Source organism: Miniopterus schreibersii (genome assembly GCF_964146895.1).
Source record: "Miniopterus schreibersii genome assembly, chromosome: X".
In the NCBI taxonomy this organism is placed as follows: Eukaryota; Metazoa; Chordata; class Mammalia; order Chiroptera; family Miniopteridae; genus Miniopterus; species Miniopterus schreibersii.
The window spans coordinates 83,338,137-83,361,883 of NC_138104.1; the positions used below are offsets into that span (position 1 = coordinate 83,338,137).

The 23,747-nt window shown below is 38.4% G+C and overlaps 1 protein-coding gene across 1 annotated transcript in view; it reads right to left on the reverse strand.

Annotated features, from left to right (window-relative positions):
* Nucleotides 1-6,420: 6,420 nt before the first annotated feature.
* SYTL5 (synaptotagmin like 5) overlaps nt 6,421-23,747 on the reverse strand; it is a 98,133-nt gene continuing 80,806 nt past the window's right edge. Inside the window, exons 14-18 of the mRNA XM_081125737.1 lie at nt 17,998-18,106; nt 16,552-16,684; nt 13,655-13,863; nt 12,484-12,628; nt 6,421-7,484 (exon numbers count right to left, since the gene is read on the reverse strand). Of these exons, the coding sequence (XP_080981863.1) occupies nt 12,486-12,628; nt 13,655-13,863; nt 16,552-16,684; nt 17,998-18,106 (594 nt within the window). The 3' untranslated portion in view covers nt 6,421-7,484; nt 12,484-12,485. The remainder of the gene's footprint in view (nt 7,485-12,483; nt 12,629-13,654; nt 13,864-16,551; nt 16,685-17,997; nt 18,107-23,747) is intronic.

A 23,747-nucleotide genomic window follows, 5' to 3' on the forward strand; every position in this document is an offset into this window, starting at 1 on the left:
TATGGAATAGCATGCTGATTCATCATATTGATGGCATTTTGCTATTCCAGATGTGCTATCTTTACTAGAGCAAAGCAATAAAGTCCCTAGTACCTGGTACCTAGATATTAACTGGGAAAATGCTTTCTTTTTAATTCCAGTCAGCAAAGATAATCAAAAGCAAGAGTGTCTGCTGTAGAGAGCACAGGAAATCTTGAAACAACATATATCTTTAAATGACCAACTTTTCACAGTCTGGGAAACCTATAAGAAAAATCCCTCTTGATTTCTGGCTACCTGATATTTTTTCCAGGGATTAGAGGCACTAAAATTGGAAGATCATTTTTGTCCATTTAGTCAAACAAACTAAGCATCTATTACTTTGGCAAGTGCTGATAATGCTCCTCAAATATGTGAGCAACACAAAACTAAAATTCTATTTTAAGAACTTACTTTCTAAGATAACTGCTGATTCCAATTACTATATTAATTAAGGTCCCAGTAGGAAACAAATGGAACACTGAGACTGTGACTATGACATTGAGGAAAGATTAATAAAAGGACTACGTATTTATAAAGGTGTGGTCAGGATTAAGGGAAAGTAACAAGGAATGGTGAAGCTCGCAACAGCTGGGAGACTTGATTCTCATAGGCCTGAAGGGGTAAAGGGAAGGAATGATTCCTGTAGCTCTATCTGTAGGAGAAGCCGCCTGACTGGAGCTGTAGCCAGCCATAAGTAGAGGAATGTAGCCACTCTCATTTCGTAACCTAGCAGGAAAGAGCCAGGGGAATAACTCTATCAAATCTCACTTTTCTCCCACCATTCCATTCCCTACTGATACCTTCCTGTGGCCAAACCCAACCAAAATCCACAGGGCAAGAAGTCCATTGAAGCAGTTCTTTAAGATTTGCCTTTTGGGGCAGAGAGCAGAGTGAAGAAGGGCAAAGAGAAAATATACAGGGACAGATGTAGAACATCCAGAACAATATCTTACAGGTAGAATTGGCAACATTTTTTCTTTTTTAGTGGAATGTAAAATAATGCTGCTTCTTACAATCAATGGCATCCTAGAGTAAAATAATTCCAGCATGTGCCAGATGCCAAAGCTCTCAAGAACTTTAGAACTTGAGGGGACGTTGGATATCACTTAATTCAAGCCTTTCATTTTACAGATGAGGAAACTAAAGCTCAGAGAGAGGAAATATCTTGCTTAAAATCCACAGCAAGTAACAGAACTAGGAGTAGAATAGAATCTAGGCCTCTGAGCCATCGAACCCAGTGTTCTTTATCATAAATCATCTTATTTCAAAGCTCAATTTTTAAAAATTAAATGTATTGGGGTAACATTGGTTAATATGATCATATAGGTTTCAGGTGTGGGTTTCTATGTTACAAGATCTGTATATTGCACTGTGTGCCTACTACCCAAAGTCAAATCATCTTTCATCACCATATATTATGCCCCCCTTAACCCCCACCCCCCTATTCCCTTCCCTCTGGCAACCACCATACTGCTGTTTGTGTTCATGAGATTCAGTTTTATATCCCACATATGAATGAAATCATATGGTTCTTAGTGTTTTCTGCCTGACTTATTTCACTTAGCATAATATTCTCAAGGCCCATCCATGTTGATTTTTGTATTCCTGATTCAGGTCTCACATTTTTCACTGGCTTAAGTCAAGTAGGTATCCAAACGATTTTCTCTATAACTGATTATCATCAGCAACACAAGTGCTGAATATAGACAAAAAAGAAGAGACTGCCCTAGCCAGTTAGAGTGTTGGCCCACGTACTGAAGGGTCCCGGGTTCAATTACGGCCAAGGGCATGTACCTTGGTTGCAGGCTCAATCCCTGAGCCTGGTCGGGGTGTGTGCAGGAGGCAACCAATCGATGTGTCTCTTTCACATCAATGTTTCTCTATCTCTCTCTCTCCCCGTTCCACTCTCTCTGAAAAGCAATGGGAAAAATATCCTCTGGTGAGGATTAAAAAAAAAAAAAAAAAGGAAGAGACCTCATCTAGAAAGTGTCTGATTAATTCAATGTAATAAAGCTTTTAGGGGCTCCATTTCCTCAGAGGTACAGGAGACTATATCTAGGTTTAGTTGGTCCTCTTTGGATTCAGGTTGGAAGACTCATCTAGAGTAAAAAATATCCAGGTCTTCATTGCACGTACGCTGAAACAAGGTCAGACTACATGCCCAGGGAATGTCTTAAGGATACTTACAGGAGAACACAAGAAAAAAAAGGATGTTAGTCATCAAGCACGTGTTTATGTGAAGAATTCAAAATTGAGGGAAAAAAGTGCTCAAAGAAGAGACTAGTTGATGGAAATAAAATAATAAAATAAAATAATAAAATAAAATAAAATAAAAAAGAAAAAAATGAAGTGGTAAATGGGGTGCCTTAGGCCAATAGTCACATTAACTGAAACTAACAGGCAATGGTTTTCTTTTTTTCTTTTTAATGAATCTTTATTGATTTCAGAGAAAGGAAGGGAGAGGGAGAGAGAGAGATAGAAGCATCCATGATGAGAGAGTCATTGATCGGCTGCCTCCTGCTTGCCCCTGACTGAGATCGAGCCCACAACCAGGGCATGTGCCCTGACTGAGAATCGAACCGCAATCTCCTGGATCCTAGGTCGATGCTCCACCGCCGAGCCATGCCCAGCCGGGCACAGGCAATGGTCTTCAGTATCAAGTATCTTAAGTCTCAAAGCCCATTCTGATATTCTCTACACCAACACTTCTTAAAGTTTATTGCACTTGCAAATCAACTAACAATTTTGTTATAATAAATATTCAGATTCAGTGCGTTCAGGTTTGGCCCAACGTTCTTTATTTTCTACAAGCTCCCAGGTGATGCTAATACTGCTGGTTCATGAATCACACTTTGAGAAGCAAGTCTTCAGTCCATGACAAGCACAGAATTTCTATCTGGGGTGCAGTTTGGTGAAGTATAAAGAGCATGGGTTTGGGGATCTGAATTGGGGAACCCAACGTGGAGTGAGGCTGTATTACATACTAGCTGCATAAATTTGGGCAAGTTACTTAACCTCGCTGAGACTCATGTCTGTTTTGTGCTTTGTCTTTTTTAAACTCAGCTAATAAATTACATCACAATTTGTAAAGCCCCTGATGCATACATAGTAGGTGCTCAATAAATGTCACTTTTGGTCCCTTCCCCTGTCACTACTCATGATTTATTGAGGGGAGGGCAAAGAGAGTGATGGTGTCAGGGTTCAGATTTACAGGAAGATAAGTGACTAAAAACCAAAATGAGGTCATATTCAATAGTTGAGCATCAAAAAGAGTTGCTCAACATCACCCTTGCCTTAGAAACAGAAACCAGACACTCATCCAATCTGTGTTTCAATTCAGAAAATATGCTTTTCTCCAAAGACAAATATGTATGAAAAGAGGAGAAATAGGTAACATACAATCAATCTTTAAAGATACACAACTCATCTTCAAATATTTGGAAATAACTTGTAATAAAACACGTTAGAGATATTAGGAAAAGGAATTTAATGAAAAAGACATTACACTGTGCAGCAAGTACAGTGTGACATAAAGCTTTGGTCTGGGATATATATTTCATACAGAAGCTTAGGAGTAGGCATGGTAAGTGTTTAAGTATTGCTACTACTTTTGCACTAAACATGGTAAGACAAGTAAATAGGAACAGTCCTTTGTACCCAACAATAAAACCAAGAAAACTAGCAGCATGAGTGCAGACCTTCCATCATCTCCAGAGAAATTTAAAAATGTTGTTATTGTTTCTGAGAGTTCTTTCATCCCTTTATCTCTCTTTACTTAAAAACAAAGATACTGCATCATATACTTAAAAATTTGTTAAGAGGGTAAATCTCATGTTAATTGCTCTTACCACAACAACAAAATAAAGAGAGCTATCAAGTCACAAAAAGATATGGAAAACACTTAAATGCATGTTAATAAGTGAAAAAAGCAAGTAGGAAAAGTACATACTGTGTGATTCCAACAATATGACATTCTGAGAAAAGTCAAAACTATAGAGACAGCCAAAAGGTGAATGGTTGCCAAGGATTCAAACACAAGAGATCTTTAGGGCCGTGAAATTACTCTGTATGATAATATACTTGTGGATACATCATATTATGCATTATCCGCAGAACTGTAAAACACTAAGAATGAACCATAATATAAGCTATGAACTTTAGTTTATAATATCATACCAATATTGGTTCATCAATTGTAATAAATGTACCACACCAATGCATAAACCTAATGCTGCTCTAAGAAATAAAGTGGGGCAGGGGTGTGTGGGTGTGGGGTAGAAGGGGTCAATGGGGAAAAAGGGGGGGACATCTATAATACTTTCAACAATAAAGATATGTTTTTTTAAAATAAAAATTATATAAAACCAATCAAACACAGAAACCACCTTCTTATCAGAAAAGGAGTTTAGAAGAATAAATTGGCATCCGAGACAGGTAGGTACCAGGAACAAAGCAGAAATGAACATACTCATGTGTAAGTGACCCAGCCTTTGACAGAGTTTGGAAAATTACTCCTGTTATTTCTTCCCAGGAGAGCGCCATTCTAATGTCCCAGGGAATTAGTGATTCTTAACTGTTCTTAGGATATTGAAAGAGTGTTTTCCTTCTCTAGCCCGCTCCACCCTTGGACTCATCTTCAGGCCCAGAACAAAAACAGCCTGCCCATGACAACTACTCTCAATCCAGGAATGGAGACTGAGTGCATTCAGAGTTGGGCCAATTTTTATTCTGATGATGTGATGCTCCTCAGATGTTCTTGAAATATTTATATGTACAACATTTATTCTGAGGAACACCTTCCTGGTAGAAGGGATACAAAGGAAATCCCCAATGGAGACAAACCACTTTTTTCCTATGTACTTAACAATTCATGCTTGGCCCAAATTGTATACCCCATTCAACAAAACAACAGGCCTGTCTCTAACCAGACCTGTATTTTTCAGAATTTATTAATTGCGAATTGCTCTTTAGGCATGGGGTTTCCTCCTCACTTATCTACTCAAGCAGACATTATTTCTTCCTGCTAATATTAGACTCTTCTTGAGAGGAGTTCTCCACCTCATTACCTTCTCAGGAATGCTTAGTACCCCTTATAATTTGGCGCCTGGGGAAGGGCCAGGGCAGCCCCCCCTAACCCCAACCAGAACCTGGCTCTGTGCATTCAGATGCTTTGCAAGCAAATAACTTTAACAGAGCTGACTTCGAAGGTGACAGAAAAGAGGTAAAAATTGGTAATATTTCCATTAATCCATGTGGAAAAAACATTAAGGGCATTCCCCGATGGTTCTGGTGTGCACCCCACCTGTCAGGAATTAAGGAGGACAAATTAATTGAAATTGGCGAAGAAGGTCAAAAGCAAGAAGATTCAAGAGAATCTTCATTTCTCTTTCTTCACATCATCTGAAAACTAATAATCTCTCTTCAAAAATGTCCATTTATGAATAATGAATACTAGGAAAGGACTAAAAATAAAATATATTCCCAACCACCAATCACTCTAACTGTAGTTCAACCATAAACAACTGACAACTGTTTTGTAATGGAATGGATACTTTCCTTGTTTCCAAATGAGAACGATTTAAAAACAAGTTTTATTGTAAATAGTCATCAATTCCCATGGATTTGCACAAAGAAGTTTCAACTTTCTGAAAAAATAAACCGTTGGCTAAGCAGAAAAAAAATCTTGAAAGGCTCGATCATATTCTTTCCCCAAAGTAAATAGATTTAACAATAAAGGGATAAAAATAAAATAATTGGATTCAAACACATACCTAGCTTTGGTCTATCCATCTTTCAGGAGACTTTATTTTTTTTCCTCAGCAAATGCCAATGATTTAAACTTTTGCTTTAACTATTATAATGAAATATTTTGTTTGCTTGTTGTATTAATTTCTGCCTCATTCAGAGGGGGGGAAAAAAAAGCTAAATAAAGAAAAATCTCTTCTTGTACAGAAAAAGTGGAGAGAAAAGTAGGTTTTCCTACTCTATATGAGTGTTTTGTTATTTATAGGCAATACTAGCTATATATTCTACTCCCCTTTTCCAAATATGAAAGGAACCCTCTACCAGAATATTTTGATGGATTCTAGTGAGGTAAGTTAAATACAACTGATAGTCTCTGAAACACTATGCACTCCTCATAGTGACAACAGTAGTTTGTATTTCTATGGAATCTGTTTTGACAGATTGCTAAATTTCCTTCTGTAGATAAAAAGGCATGATTCTGAACAACACCCCTGTAAAGAAGGCAGAGTGATCTCCCAGACATGATTTCCCAGACATAGGTCATAGAAAGAGATGGACATCACATTGGAAGAGGGTGTTAAGGGGAGAGGGAGAAAGATGGTTTGCTTGCAGATTACACAACTTGTTAACAAAAACTGACCACACTATTTTTTTCCATAAAATTAATTACTTTTTGTAATATTTATTATCTAATCAGATGAAGTAGGAAATTCCTACTTCAAATAAATAAATGACCTACACCTTGAAAACAAATAAATGACTAACACCCACAGTGAGTAACAGCACAAAATAAATTTTTTTTGGTATTTTTGCTGTACACTTGAGACCAATTCATTGTATATAGAACGCTTAACACCTAACCAAACATCCAGGAAAAGAGAGACTTAAGAGATTAATCACAGAGTGCTATAACTAGCTCATCAGTAATGACCATTTTTTCCATAGTGGCTTAAAATTTACAGAGCATATTTACATATATTACCTCATTTGGTATCTTCAATTACTTCAAGGCAGCCTGATTATTCATGTTTTACATGCAAATAGCTGAAGGGCTAGGTCAGATAATTAACTTGACTGAGGTCACATGGTTGGTAAATAGTCAAGACTTGAACTGATGTCATCTGAGTCCAAGGTTAAGCTTTCTTCCACCTCATCATGGTTGCCTTGCCATTAATAATGTCCAGGTCAGTCAAACCCAATCTGCCATAATGATGTAGAGTTGGTCCAAATAATACAGTAAAGATGATTTGTCCTCTAATGCGGTGTTTCTCAAACTGTGATCCACTTGTATTAAAATCATCCGAGATGCTTGATAAAAATGATGGAGATTCCTGAAGATTTTATTTAGTAGGTTTGGATCCTTTGGAATTCTTGTTGTGGCCCAATTTCCATTACTATGGTTTAAATCTTGCAGATCCAATTTTTGTTACAGTTTTGCCCATGCAGACTTCCTCCTCCTATTTCTTTTCTTTAATTTCAGAGCACATAAATGACACCATTGTAGGAGGAAAACCCTTCTGCCAACTTCTAAAGGCAATGTTCAGTTTAATGGGAAATATCTACATAGAAGAAAAAACAATATTGATCACAACCCAAAATGCTGTAGGCTTTCACGCTGAGGTGCTTCTGGGACTTGATATTTCAATCCACTTTGGTTCTAAAAGTGAGGTTTTCCTTTATTTCTTCCACTGCTTTCTCCTTCCCCACCAGATAGAAACCTTGAGGAAGAGGATGATAATGAGTCTAATATCACTGTGAATCAGGTGGGCTCAATTCATCTGCTAGTTATTTAAATATTTAATGATCATTGATCATATATTTGTGTAAATTTCTTAAGGAAAAGGAGGCAAAGACTATGAAGCCCCATCAAAATATCTTTGTTTTTGGTGTTTTTGTGACCTGGAACATATACATTCTGATGACTCTAGGGTCAATAACAATGTAAGTGAAATTAGAACTTAAAAACTGAATCTTCCACGTGTCCTAGAGGTGCTATTTACACACAAAAAATTGATAAAGTCAGGCTCTTAAGCTTGCCCATGTCCCATTACAACTTGTCTGATTCAACCGAGGGAAAACTGAGGACTGAGATCTCTAAATAAGGAGGAGGGTGCTGCAGGCAAGGATGTGGTCCCTTCTGAGAAGCTGATATGCTGGGCTGGAGAGCACACTCAGTGCTTTTATGTATGCCTGCACAGGTTGCAATGAAGTGTCTAGGGTTGTACTACAGTGCTTATAGAAAGCTTTCTTTTAAAAGGCTAATCAGCAAGCATATTCAGAGATTTTCTTGATCTGTTTGGGTTCCAGTTTCCTTATTTGTTACTTGAAAGTTAGAAACAGCCCTTCAGGGCATGGCTCAGCGGTTGAGCATCAACCTAAGATCCAGGAGATCGAGGTTCGATTCCCGGTCAGGGCACATGCCCGGGTTGCAGCTCGATCCCCAGCAGGGGGCGTGCAGGAGGCAGCCGATCAATGACTCTCTCATCATTGATGTTTCTCTCTCTCTCTCTCTCTCTCTTTCCCTTCCTCTCTCTGAAATCAATTAAGATATATTTACAAAAAAAAAGAAAGAAACAGTTATCTCTCTCTCTAAAGATGCCTACTGGTCTAATATTCTATGATGTTACTTTTTTTTTTTTCATTTTCACTTATTCCATCAATATTTTTTAAAATTACCCACTATGAAGTAAGCACAGGGAATATAGCTGTGAAAAAAAAAAATATTGACTCTGTCCTTATTCTAGGGATGTGTGGTGGTGAGGGAACAAATAGAGGCATTAAATTACTCATTACATGAATAATTTATTATAATTGTGATGTGTGCCATAAAGGTGAAATAGAGGCAGGCTGTTGTGACCTAGTCAGGCAGAGGATGATCAGGGGCAGTCTCCCTGAGCAGGAACACTTAAGGCCTGGATGATGAATGGAAATCAGGCTGATGAGAAGAAGAAGCAAGAAGATTCCTTGCAAAGGCCATGAGATGGGGCAGAGCCTAGCACATTTGAGAAGCAGAAAAGTGCACTGTGTGACTAAAAAGAAGGGAAAGGGAGGTATGACTTGGGACAAGTTGGAGAGAAGGCAGCAACCATCTTATGCAGGGCCTGGCAGGCTGTGAGCAACAATTTGGATTTTATTCTCAAGGCAACGAAAAGCCATGAAGGGTTTTAAAAAGAACCCTGATTTGCATTTTTTAAAAAGAACACTCAGGGGATGGACAGATAGATAATGATCAGCAAATACAATTAATGTAGAAGCTGAATTTAGGTGATAGGTGTAAGAATATTTACTGTAAAATTATTTCAACTTCTTTGTTTAAACATTTAAACATAACATGTTGGGGAAATCTGGCCACAGTATGAAGAATGGATTGCTGGAAAACAAGAGTGGCTGCACAGATAGCAGCTAGGAGACTTGTAATAATCATAAAAAAGGGTGATGGTGGTTTGGACGAAGGTGGTGGCATGGAGATGGCAAGAATTGGACAAGCTTTGGAGATATTTAGGAGGTAGAATCAACATGATTTCCTGATGGCGTTTGCCTCAAGTCAAGGGAGAGGCATAAATCAAAGATCACTGCCCAGTGCCAAGTTAGCATAACCGAGTAGATGATGGTACCAGGTACTGAGTCAGGAGGTACTGGAGTAGAAAGACCTGGGTGCAAGGGAGAGAGTAGAGTGAAGAGTTCAGTTTTAAATATATTAAAAACATGAGCTATTCTGGTGGAGATGTCATATAGGCAGTTGGATCTGGGGTCTGGGTCGGAAAGAAAGGGTCTGGGTTGGAGATGTGAGTTTGAAGTCATAAGTATATAAATGGTCACCAAACCATGAGAACACAATCCATGATAATGCCTGAGAGTGTATAAAAAGTGAGGAGAAAAGAAAGAACACGCATCAAATAATCCAATGTTTAACATTTAACAATCTTTAAGAGAGAAGGAGAGGGAGCAACTAATGAAACAGAAAAATTAGGCATATATGTGATAGAAGGTCTCTATTGATGGGCTTTGGAGTTGCTTCCAATCTTTTGCAATACATGCCCCGTGGTACTCATTTCTCACATATGTATCTATCTCTGAGGATAACTACCCCAAAGTGAAATTACTACTTTTACACACACACATGCATGCCTACACACACTTAATTTTGAATTTCATAGTATTTATTTTTGAAAAAACAAAAAGACTGCTTAGAAAAGCCACCAAACATAGACAGCTTAGTTAACCATATTTAATATAGCATTTGATAGGACTGGTTAAATAAATTTGATATATCCCTATAAAGTAATACCCTGTAACCATAAAAAAGAATGAGACTGTCAATATATTTTGATATGTAAGGGGAAGAGGGAAGACTTTTCATAATTTTGAACTATACGAAATTTGTGTCATTCACATGTATTACCAATATTTAAAAATGTTCTTTTTGTATTTCTGCGCCATACTTAGTAAAAAAAAAAAAAAAAAAAAAAAAAAAGTACGACAAAGATTAATTTACTTTTTATTTCTAAGAGCAACACCAACAGATTTCTGATGAACTTCTGCATACCTGAGTTTTGCATCATGGAAATACCCAGTTAGATGTTGGTTTTTATGAAACTATGATACAGAGAATTGCTCTAAATGTGAAGATCTGAACACAATGTTCATGCTTGTCTTGAGTTCAATTTATAAATTGTGGAATTTATTACTTTGCCACTTTCATTATTGATTAATAAATCTACTTCATTTGTCTACTTTAGAGATGTCTCCAGACTTTACCGTCACTACCATCTTACCTCCCTTAAAAATGTCATTGAAGCCCGGCCAGCGTGGCTCAGTGATTGAGCATCAACTGATGAACCAGGAGGTCAGGGTTCAATTCCCGGTCAGGACACATGCCTGGGTTGTGGGCTCAATCCCCAGTGGGGGGTGTGCAGGAGGCAGCCAATTGACGACTTTCTCTCATCATTGGTATTTCTATCTTTTGCTCCCTCTCCCTTTCTGCTCCAGAAATCAATAAAAACATTTCTTTTAAATGTCATTGAAGACAGAATGAATCACATCAAGTCTGATGACAATTTATTTTTCCAATATAGAAAGTAGTGATGATCTTACATTTTTTGTTTTCTGTTTTTAAGAAAAGTAACATAGGGATATGGGTGTGAGTTTTTTTTAAATGTACCATATGTACTAAGCTACACTAGACTACTAATTTCAATTTTCTAGAATTCATTTATTTTTGAATAATGTGAAAAATGGATTGCTTATTCTCTTACTAAGAATAATGCTAAATATATTCTTAAATCTGTTTTCAAAATTTAAGAAAAAAATAGAATATGGAACAATGAGCTAGAATAAACTTGAAGATGATTCTAATTTTTCTATTACTAAAATTCAGATTCAGATTGTATATGAATTCAAGTAGAAAAATGAGCTGAGAGGATAAAATATGACTCCAGAAAAAGACTGGGTCAGGTATGTTCATACTCAAATAACCAGACTCTGCTCTACCTTCCTTCATATCTGTGCTACTGTCCACCATGATAAACATAGGATCATGCCAAGGACTTTAGTGGAAGGAACAGTGGATTTAAGTTCTAATACAGTCACAGCTTCTATATGATCCTGGGCAGTCATTTCAGCTCTTTAGGTTCAGATTTGGAATATGCAAAATGAGGAACAAGTTCTGAGACCCCTTTCAGTTTTAACTACCTTTGCATCTAAGTTTGGTGGCTTAAGCATCTGGAATTCCAAGTGACTGAAAGTATGGTAGATTAAAGTACTGGCAATGATTCTTTATTCCTCCCTGCCTCCTCACTCTTGCCACGGCTTCATTATGAGCAGAATGTATTTCCCTGCCTCTTGAGTTTGAGTTGGGCCATGTGACTTCCTTTGACCAATGGGGTATCAAAAGACATGATGCAAGCAGGGCTCAAAATGTACATGTAATTATTTCTTAATCCCCTTCAGTTAATGGCTTAGGACATTTCATAAAATAAATGTTTACAACATAGCTCTCTAATAGTTAGGTCATAACCAGGGTGACCCTATATCCTAATTTTCCCAGGTCAATCCTGGTTTATATACGTTGTTCTTGTGTAATGATTTAGCCTCTTTCACTATCAAAAGTGAGCTGATTTAGATTATAAATTATATAGTCACCACAGAAAAACTTGAAAACTTACCTGGGCAAGCCACAATATTGCTAAAATGACAGTGCCACCCCTTGGCCTTAGCAACCATCCTCACATGCCTTTTTTGGAACCATGGGGATTCCCAAGGTGAGAAAAGGGTAGCCAGCATCCCTTCTTCTTGCTTTTCAAGTGTTCTACATTCTGAGTGGCCCCCTTTTCCCTCAAACCATTTGAGGAAACCTAAAGTAACTAATAACTAGAAAAAGTTTGTGATTCCCAATCTCAACTGTAGTGTCAAATAAGCTTGCACCAACCATTTCCCTTATGGTATAAAGCCTATGAATCATTGCACAATTTGTTCGTTGACAGAACAATGTGGTACACTTTCTATCATCCAGTCAAGAAGTTCCTGGACTATGGACATATTTTTTTTTAGACTTTCAGCAAAACCCTAAATGATCGTCACATGGACATCTCTCCCCTCATGTCCTAGTGCCCTCAAGTGAGAAATGCCAAGAAAGAGGAATCCCAGGGCCCCAAGCCTGCTACTGGTAGGAAATGGCAGCCAAACAGTCCCAGGAGGTCTTATTTTGGAGAATGGTACCTTCAAAGCCGACGCTTCCCCATACTGGAACGGAGCATGAGTATGCCCTCTACAGGAGTCCCAGGATTGTTGGCCATCTTCTGCCAAAGGCGTTGCTCTTCTCCCTGTGAGTCCATCCAATCCACAGCCTTCCCATGGCTCACACCTTAAGAAGGAAAAGAGGAATATTACTCTTCATAGATGAAATGTTTTGGTCTTCTGGAGGACACCTATTAACCTCGGAGGGGGCCTTTTGACCACAGAGCCATTCACTGGCTTGTTCTCACCATATCTAGTGAGTGGTGTTAGAATGAAATACATCTTTTGCAGCCCCAACTACCTTCTTCTGCCTAGAGGATGAGAAACAATCAGGATGGCCTTAGTAGCTTCTTTCTTTCCCACTTTGGTGATTTAGCAGAGAGCTGGTTCATCTGGACTGAGCTAACTAGGCTCTGTGGCTTTTCCTTTCTAATAAGGTCAGTTCTCTGACCTGGTATAGATATTCTTGGCTCTCCTTAATCCATAAATAAGTAGAGTATCATAGGGGTGGCGTAGTTATCAACAGGAATGTTGACCATGGTGCAGGCAGAACATGTATGTCTGGCACAAGCTATGGTATAATGAAAGTCTGGGGTCTGCTTGTGCTCCACTACTATAATCCGCCCTCCACTAATTCTCCTGTTACAGTTGTGTCTTGTGGCACTAGTGGTATGTTTCCATGACCTCTTTGCAAAGCATTAGATGTTACTTTTTAAGAAAAAAATTATTTCCTTTCAACTAGTGTGAGCAATGGACAGAAATGAGAAGAGGATGATGTGAATTTGGTTTTGAAAGTCCTTCTCTTCCCTCTCGGAGCCTGTGTTGTCTGATGATCCTCTCCTAAGTAAAAACTGAAGGCCCAAGAAAGCAGTTTAAATTCACTTAGCTTAAAGTGTAAATGATATTTTGTGAAAAGAATGAAAATTAGAATGATACATGCCAAACTTCTAGTTGAAGGATACAAAGTTATGCAGTAGTATATTTATTTTAAAAATGAACAGATCCTTGGTTAAAGGCATGCAACATCTGTGGAAGTTTCAGGAGCCAGCTAAGCTGAAACTACATATATACCTTCTACATATCAAACCTTCAGGAACCACTCCCAAACCCCGTGCACAGTCACAGACCATCTCAAGGTCCTCAAGCCCCTCACCGCTTCCAGAATTCAAACGAACTCCTCCCAGAAAGATATTGCTGGAAAAGGCCTCCTTGTCCCAGATGGTAAGTTCTAGGCAAACATTCTTTATATCCTGGGGATGCAGACCACTGAACGTGAAAGTATGATTCCACTGAGGGTTAACACTCTTTTTTATGACCAGAGTTTTGTGCTTGGTGGCTTTGCTATCATCAGGGAGCAGGTAGCTGCAAGAGAAAATGCAATCAAGCCATCAGTGAGACAGCAGACAGAAAATGGCATTCTTGAATAGTCATTTCAATTTCCCATTAATTCCTAGTGTGTGTGTGTGTGTGTAAGTGTGATGTGTGTATTGGATTTTCTCTCCCAGGTTCTTATATGCTTAAATTTGGATTTACTTAGTGGGATGGTTTATTATTTCTTTTAAGTGGGGCAATAGTGAAATGCCCACACTCTCTTTTCTAATCCTATTTTGGTCCTTCATTCATATTGAAATGAAAATATTTCCTGTAGTAGACACTGTTTAATGTCCTGTCTCCTATCATATTTGGTGCACCTCTGAGTTGACTTGAAGCCAGGATGGGCATTTGCCACCTCAGGAGCCTGTGTCTCTTGGCTTTTCTGGTGAAAGACTTTCTCTGGTGCTGTGTGAGCTGACTCAGCTTATGTGCAGGGAGTCCTGGGATTATTAAAGATTTAATGTCTCTGGGAGCAATCCTCAATCAGTGAGTTTTGGAAATTGGTGGATGAGTCCCATAGCTTCCCTGTCTTTTCAAGGGACAATCCTAACATACATTCCAGAGTTTCTTGTTTCTTTCCCCAGTGGAATTGAGCCCCAATTGCCCACAGTAGTAACCTGCCTACTGGCATTTTTACCAGTTTCCTTCCCTCTTCCTTGTCTCATCTTCTCCTTCTCTCACTAGTGCTTCCTGGAATCTCTTCTCAAATAAAACACCTGTACCCCAGGCCTTCTCTACTATGGTGAAAACACTGTTTTTGACCATAGTAGAGAATGAGGGTCTAGGTACCTGATGAATCAAAGAGCAAGCCTTAGGGAATTAGTATGTCAAACAAACATGAAAAATCCCACAAAACAAATGACCTTACAATAAAGAAGATGCATTGCTATACTTGAGATTTCATTTCATATACTGAGAGACTACTTATCTCCCAATATTCATTCTTTTCTTATTCTTCTCTTTAAAAATCTTTATTTTTTTTTAGTTAGGCACAAGATTGCCCAGAAAAAACACTACATTTCCCAGCCTCCCTTGTAGCTAGTACAGTCATGTGACCAAAAAGATACAAGCAGTTTTATATGAAACTTCTGGGAAGTGTCTTGCCAGATAGAATTTGGCTCTCTAGTCTCATGAGGTAGACACCAGAATAATAAAGAAGAAACCTGGGTCCTTTTTTATCATGATGCTTCCACACCTTCCCTAGATACCTTACCTTTAATCTTTGTTTACATGCAAGAGGAAAAAAAATGCCTCGTTTAAGTCACTGTTATGCTGGCTCACAGACAGAGCTAACATTAAATAATATATTTTATAATATTAAACTTTACAGAAGGGTCTATTCTTGCTCTCTCATGCTCTTTTTTAAAAAATCTGAAGTCCCTTTAAAATCATCTCAATGTTGAAGTATAACTAGGGAGAGAACTTACTAGAAAGTTACTGGCCTTTAAAAAATATATAAAACAAGAATATTGTCCTTTATTATCTCTGCTTCATAAATGTTCAACATAATAAAGTGAAAACTATTATAGGCAATGTAAGTCACCCCTGCAAAGCCACAATGAGGCATAGGCAAGGAGTCAGCATCTCATCCCACCAGGCAGAGAGCAGAAAGAGGCCTGGTGGGGCTGGTGAGGCAAGTTGCAATGTCAGGATCCAAATAAAGTGTCTCAGTAATATGAGAAAGAGTGTAGGACAGATGGACCAGGATTCAGGCACACACACCCACCAGCGGGGAAACATCAGACACCTGCTTCTCCTTATCATTGGCCTTATCAAAGTTAGAATGTGTGAGGGTAAACACTTGACTCATTTCCTTGTGGGGAAAATTATACTTTTCAAAGAAGGACTGAGGAGGATAATAATACTACCATCTGACTCAAAGAATTAATTTCATGGAAATCCGTTTGTCATCATGTGTTTTACAGCACTCCATGAGAGCAAGGACCACATCTTATTTCTGAAACTGCAGTACTTAATGCTTGGTGCACGTGCTTAAATGTGTTTGCTTGAATGAATGAAAAATAGCTTTCTGATTTTAGTTCCTCTTATTATAGGAGAAAATGTCAAATAGAAATCAAGAGGTATTTGTTGTTTGGGTTGCCTAGAATGGGCAAGACTGTCCATTTAAAGAGCTTGTATTCCCTCAAGAAGCTGTTCTGTGCTCCATACATAAAGTGGGCACAAATTCCCAGCAGGCAGTCACAGACCTTCCTCCAAGCACTCTCCAGTGGGCATCTCTGAGGAGGATGCTCTGACAAATCCACGTTTTACTATTTCCTCCAAAAAGAACAAAATCCTAAGTATCCAATATTTTTGTTATTGTTGCATATTGCCAGCACCAAGTGATAACAAAGCACAATAAAATTATATTAAATATAGAAAATCATACTTTCTCTTCCTTCAAAAAATAAATTGCACAGGAAAATTTTCCAGTCATGAAGGTGAGAGTGATGGGAATTCCTGAAATATGCTGGAAGTAGGCTGAAAGCTAGAAAAAGCAGTTCCCTCTGTACTGGTATTATTTTAGATGGAAGAGCCAGCATTCAAGGGTAGGTCTTTCCTAGTACATTTCAAATAAGAAGAACATAGAAGCTTCACAGCCACCACCATCTCATGAATCACAGCTCATTTCATTTCCCATTAAGCATAATCTAAAATGAACTAAAACAAAATTACCCCTTCACAAAGCTATCAGAAGTGCCTCCTGACTTCACCGCTGTTAAATTCTTTGCCTCTTTGATGAACACTTCTAGTATTCCTCCAGAGAGTACAGGTGGCTCCTTCTTTCCCCTTTTAAAGGTCTTCTTTCCTGCATGAGTCATCAAAATGAAAGAGAGAGAGAGAGAGAGAGGAAGAGAGGAGGGTGACGAAAGAGAGAGAGGGAGAGAGAGAAGAAGACAAAGAGGAGGAGGAGGAGGAAGGGAAGGAAGAGAAGAAGGAGGAGGAGGAGGTGGAAGAGGAAGAGAAAGAGGAAGAGGAGGAGTGGTGAGATAGATCATGAGTTGCATTTCAAGATTTACAAAAATAATCAACTAAGATTTATTTCATTTGCTGACTGAATCATGTCTTAATATTATTGTCTTTTTCCATGTATTAATGTAAATGTTTTTACCCATTTAGATTCCTTATAGATAGCTCTTTCATTTGTTTGTGTTTGTTGGAAAAAAATAAACACGTACATTTAAAACTATTTGCATAAGGTATAAAAGAATAAAATGCAAAAGATCCTGGGAGCTTCCTTGACCACATTCCTGCTCTCATTAGAAAATAACTACAATGAAAGCCACACACAAGTGCCAAGGCTCCAAAAGAGAAAATTCCATAACTCCCTTCTTTGAAATTTTAGTCTTGTACATTGTCATCTCCATGCAGGGCCAGCTCTTTATAAAAGTATAGCCCAGACACAATTACATTTTTGAGTGAGAGAAAACTCTTCCTATATCACATTTTTATTATAATGAAATGTGCTCAACATAAATAATAACCCCCACCAGCACATTTATTTAGTAGTTTTAAGCAGTTTCATAAATGTACCTATTTAATCCTTGCAACATCCCTATGAATTAAGGAAACTGAAACCCCAAAATAATAAGTTACTTTCACAGGGTTACAATGATGAGAGTGATAGTGAATGGAAGGATAGAAGAGACTTCCCATAGGAGTTGATGGAAGGAGAAAGCAAGAGGGATTTAAAAGTTTGCTCCATCTGGATTTTTCCTTTACATTCTGTGTTCTAGATCAACTTCTTCCTCAAGACTCATTGAAAAGCTATGAATGTCATAAACCTGTACAGCAGCTATCTACACCTTCCCTCTCTGCAGAACGCCCCCCCCCCCACACACACACCCACAAACCCACACACCAGGGAAGATCCTATATCTCTGGGACTTCCAGGAAAAAATTTGTTACTATTAAGGCTGGTTTCTAAGTATGAAGTTAGAATCCCACACCCTTCCCCATATATTGTACATACTTCTCAACTCTCCTGAAAAGCCAGTGAAACCTAATCCTTTACATTTCATATGTGTAATGTGAAAGTAACAGTCCAAACAATCCCTGATCCTTATTCTCACACTTCCAGAACAGAGTGTTCTTGATGAAAGGCATTGATTTTTACTTTACCTTGAAGTTGTCCTGGTGGAAGCATCAGGTTCTCATCTGGAGGAATGTAACGTAAAACAACTGTCAGCTCTCCTTTGTATTGAAGGCCAATGTCAGCAGATAATTCCACCTGGCCAAGAGGAGACGTGTGAAACAGAAAAGTGAGAATTCTTGCTTTGTTATTTTGTAGCTCATGTTTGTACAACATTTACTTGGTGATTTAAATGTGACAATCCATTCCCATTCAATTATGGTTTAAGAGATATCCTAGGTATGAGAAAAAAGAGGCTGGAGACTCTATGAAGGCATTTGCATATAACTTTCACCATTAAATTAAAAAGAATTTGAGAGGAGATGTCTAACACACATTTGGTCAGTCAATAGATACCGAGTGCCTGTGATGCACTGGGGACTAGACCATCACTGAGCATACATATAGTTTGGGGTATGAGGCAGGCAGGCATAAAGATGCCGCTGAAAATAGCCCGCAAGGTACTTCTTCCTGTCTGTCCTTGATGTCTCAAGGCTTTCCTAAGTGACTAAGAAGAGGAAAGAAAGCAGTAATACTAGATTCACATTGGGCTGCCAGGCACCAATTATAATTCACATCAATAAAATTCAATGTGGAAAAACTGGTTCACTCAAACATTGCTGGTGGAAATGTAAAATGATGTAGCCACTCTGGAAAACAGTTTGGCAGTTTCTTAAAAGACTAAACATATAACTGACATACAACCTGGCGATTGCGCTCTTGGGCATTTATCCCAGAGAAATAAAAGATTATGTGCACAGAAAAACCTGTACACAAATATTTGTATCATTTTTATTTATAGTAGTAACACACTGGAAGCAATCTAGATGTCCCTCAAAGAGTGAATGCTCAAAATAACTGTGATATACCCATACCATAGAATACTACTTGGCAGTAAAAAGGAATGACTATTGATCGCAATAACTTGGATCTTTAGAAAATTATGCTGAGTTAACAAAAGGACAGTCTCAGAAGGATACATCTTATACAATTCCATTTACATGACATTCTTAAAATGACAAAATAATAGGTATGGAGAACTGAATAGCAGTTGCTAGGAGTTAGGGATGGGCATGGCAGGAGGGAAGTGGGTGTGGTTATAAAAGAACATGAGGTTTTTGTGATGATGGAACTGTTCTGTAATTTGGCTGTGTGGTGGACACACAAAGTTACACAGGTGATAAATTGCATAGAAATAAATACACACACACACACAAATGAAAACTGAGGAAATCTGAATAAAATTTTTATTATAATGAAATGTGCTCAACATGAATAATAACCACCACCAGCACCTTTATTTAGTAGTTTTAAGCGGTTTCATAAATGTACCTATTTAATCCTTGTAATATCCCTATGAAGTAAGGAAAATGAGACCTCTCTGTACTATTTATTGTAGCTTCATGTTGATCTACAGTCATCCCAAAATCAAAAGTTTAAATTAAAAAATTAAATGTGAACCCAGAGCTTCTGTTCTGTAGGCCTCCCACTTGCCACTGAGTCAACTGAACTTTAATTCTTCATAATTAGGGTAAGAAAAGTAATGTACTTTCTAAGGACCTTATTTCAGGAACTTGATTCCTGAGTACTGAGTCAAGGGTTGAGAACTGCTCTCTTCTGAGAGAGGACAGACTGAAAAAATTCAGAAACCCCAAAATTCACAGCAAAGCCAGAAGCTGTTCAAGCCTCAGCAAAAAGAGACCACAAGGAATCCTTGTCTGACTGTCTTTCCTCTTGGTTGTGGTAAAGCTTATTAGTAAGTGTGGGAAATCATTTAAGGTATTTTATTCAACCATCTTACGAGGGGCAAAAATGAAATTAAATGGTGAAACAGACTCTCCATCTAATATTTAATTTGATTATTTTCAATCAAGTGCCTTATAAAAGGACTTCTCTTATTGTTTTGAAGTTTCAGTAAATTTAGTGAAAGTCATAAATGAAAAATTATAATGGATATTATGGCAGATTAAAGGGATAACTAGTTTTTTGGTACTGTAGCCAATGAGAATTTTTTTTTCTTTCTTTTTTTTTTTTTTTCTTTTTGGATCTGAATGAGCTCTGTGATTACTTTGACTGGTAGAATATGGCAGAAGTGACAATGTGCCAGTTTGGGGGCCTGAGCCCTAATATTAACAGCTTCTACTTTCTCTCCTAGAATAGATATTCTTGGGGTGTTTCCTCTGGGAACCCATTATAGAGGCCCAAGCCACATGTAGGTACACCTATTATCAGGGCTGAGTTCCAAGCTGGCAGCCAACATCAAGTGTGAGACAGCCGACTTGAACAACCAGCCCAGACAACCCTTAAGATAACTTCAGCCTCACTCTCCTATCTGGCTGCAACCACGTGAGAGACTTTAAATGAGAACCACTAAGGTAAGTCCAGTTACCCCACAGAATGATGAGTGATAATAATAAATTATTGTTTTACGCCACTAAGGTTTAGGGTAGTTATTTATACAACTGGGAACAGGCTCTATTTGCTTTTGCTGAGATCTTTGTGTGGGAAAATATGTTGGTAGGAAAAAGTGATATGTGCATACGTCACATACTAATACATAGTGTATTACTAGGGATCAAAGCATGCATTATTAGGATTTATTAATGTTCTATTGGATTTTAGCTTAAATTAAAATATACGGATGATTTTATATAAGTACAGTTTTCAAATCTTGTAAAAGTAGGAAACAATAAACATGAAGTACTGTAGCATCATAATCACATACAAAAGAAAGCCACATATCTAATGCTTAGGGGCATTTTTTGTATCCTTGCAAGGAAATTCCAAGGCACCATGCTCTTCTAGTATACCACCAGCCAACTCCTGCTCAGACAAAAGTAGCAGAATTCAATTCAACCAACACATATGGAATGCCTTCTTGTAGTAATTCATTTAAGGCATTTTGTCAAGTGGTGTGGGAATACCAAGGCACAGACCCTGCTTTCAGTGAGTTTTCAGTCTATCCATGACACAATAGGACGAAGAAGCTCTATTATTCTGTCCTCATTTAACTAATTCATCAGATTAATTAATGCTCTCCATTCCCAATGAAGAGCTGGCTCCTCTCTACAAAGACCATATATGTCTGCTCCCAGGTTGAACTGCATGCTCATCAAGAATCAGCTGCATTAGTCTCCCAAGCTCTTTATGCCAGGTAAGTATTTATGTGGTTCTAATTGCATAATTTAATATTGTATAAACTGAAGAGTACAAAAGATAGCTATTACTATAAAAATTAAGTTGAATATTTTAGAAAAACTAAAGATTTTAAAATAAATTAACTATTGGATTATATTTGGGCTTGAAGCTATACAAGATTAGAAAAAAATGATGACGACTTAGAAAGATTTTGTATTTGATCTACTTTGAAAGTATTTTAAATTCTTGTTTCCCTGTAGAGAAATTCAAACTAGAAACTGTTGATGATGATGTATTAGGGGTAGAATTTATGCCAGGAAGATATGACAGAATTTTAACCACTGAAACCATACTCAAATAAAATGAATTGTCCCTATATTAGAAGACTTGGAAACAAATGCACATTTATTTATGTTAAAATAAACATTTAAGAAATGCATTGGGTGTGTGTGTTTGTATGTGTATGTTATGTGACTTTATTAATTGACCTACTATTAGTTCTGATAGCTGGGAGTCTTCTCCTACGCTTCTATTACACAGCAAGTTCAATGTCACACAAATGATGACAGCTGCTCCAATTCAGTACAAAGAAACTACTGGGAGAAGAAAGAGAGTAATCCAGAATTGGATAAAGAGGTGGTTCTTGCCTGGCTGGCAGGGCTCAGTGGTTGAGCATCAACCTATGATCCAGGAGATCACAGTTTGATTTATGGGCAGGGCACATGCCTGGGTTGAGGGCTTGATCCCCAGTAGGGAGCATGCAGGAGGCAGCCAATCAATGACTCATTATTGATATTTCTCTCTCTCTCTCCCTCTCCCTTCCTCTCTCTGAAATCAATAAAGACATATTTAAAGAAAAAAAAGAGGTGGCCCTTGTCAGGTTCTTAAAGGATAGGAGAGCCCGGCTGGTGTGGCTCAGAGGGTGAGCATCGACCTATGATCCAGGAGATAGTGGTTCAATTCCCAGTGAGGGCACATGCCCAGGTTAAGGGCTTGATCCCCAGTGTGGGGCGTGCAGGAGGCAGCCGATCAATGACTCATCATTGATGTTTCCATCTCTCTCTCTCTCCTTCTCCCTTCCTCTCTGAAATCAATAAAGACATATTAAAAAAAAAAAAAAAAAGGATAGGAGAGATGATGCCAGATGAAGATGGAGTGGGAACATTAGGCCAGATAAGAAAGCTGTACCAGCAAAATACAGTGGAGGCGGTGTAAAAAGCCTCTAAGAGCTAAGAGAACATCAGGTGTGCTTAGAGGTATGTGTACAGGGAGGTGATAGAGAGGAAGATGCAAACAAGATGTCTACTCTGGATTCCCCAGAAGACCCTAAGACATGAACTTATGTTAGAGAGTTTTATTAGGAAGGGTAGTGGGGGAGTGGGATCAGAAAGTGAAGTGAGGCTCACAAAGTTGTGATATCAGGCAAAGTTTCATGGAGAGTGACTTTTGCTCAGTCCCACAGGGGATATCTGTAAATAAGACAGATCACCTCAGAGCTGGCACCATAGGAGGCAAGGGAGTGAGAGTGTTTACGTTCCTTCTGCCCTCAACCCCCAGGAGACTTAAATACCCAGGCTGTTCTGGCTTTCTAGGCCCACAGACCAAACGCACTCCAGCAGCCTCATGACTCCTCTCCTACAAAGACTGGGAGGTATTGGCTGGTGGGAGTGAAAGCCATGGGCAGCTACGTATGCATGAAAATGGGGATATGGGGAAAGCACTGACATCTTCCTTTGCTATAGAAGTCTGGGCCATATCAAAGGAGAACTGAGTGTCAGGGTGAAGGTTAGGATTTATTCAAACTACATTAAAAGCAGTTGAGTCTTTGAGCAGGGGTGTGGTATAATCAGTAATATCCATTATCTTCTATTTTTTTGAAGAGAGAGACACTTTTCATCAGAGTAGGAAGCAGAGTTCCCAGTGCATTTACAGGTCTAAGATGGGATAATAAATTATAAATCAATGTCTGCCAGAACTGCCCAATAAAGAGAAAGCCCTTTACTTAGGTAATAATTCCATAGGAACTTACATTTACTCTCAGCCTGAAGGCAGAACAGAGAAATTTTCCTTGGAAAACCACTTAAGCTTGCTGTTGATTTTTATTTTTTATTTTCTAAAAATATATCTTTATTGATTTCAGAGAGAGGAAAGGAGAGGGAGAGAGAGAGACAGAAACATCAATGATGAGAGAGTCATTGATCAAGCCCACAACCAGGCATGTGCCCTGACCGGGAATCGAACCCTGATCGCCTGAATCCCAGGTCGACGCTCAACCGCTGAGCCACGCCTGGCCAGGCAAGCTTGCTGTTGATTTTTAAAGGTCCTTATATTTATAATAGCACCTTCTGGGAATGCATGAATGGCAATTCATATTAATAAACCTTTCTTGTTTACCTAACATGCCTTTCAGTAAAATAATGAGTTATAGCTACTAAGCAATTCCATGTAAAATGGAAATTATACAGTGAAACTACTTTATGGTACATTTGCATCTTGAGTTCTTTCTGGGTCTGCACCAGCCTCCTGACTGGCTTAGTGCTATAAGACCTAGCTAAAACAAGGGTGTCAAGGGACTTCCACTAACACAGTCAATAAGAAGTAA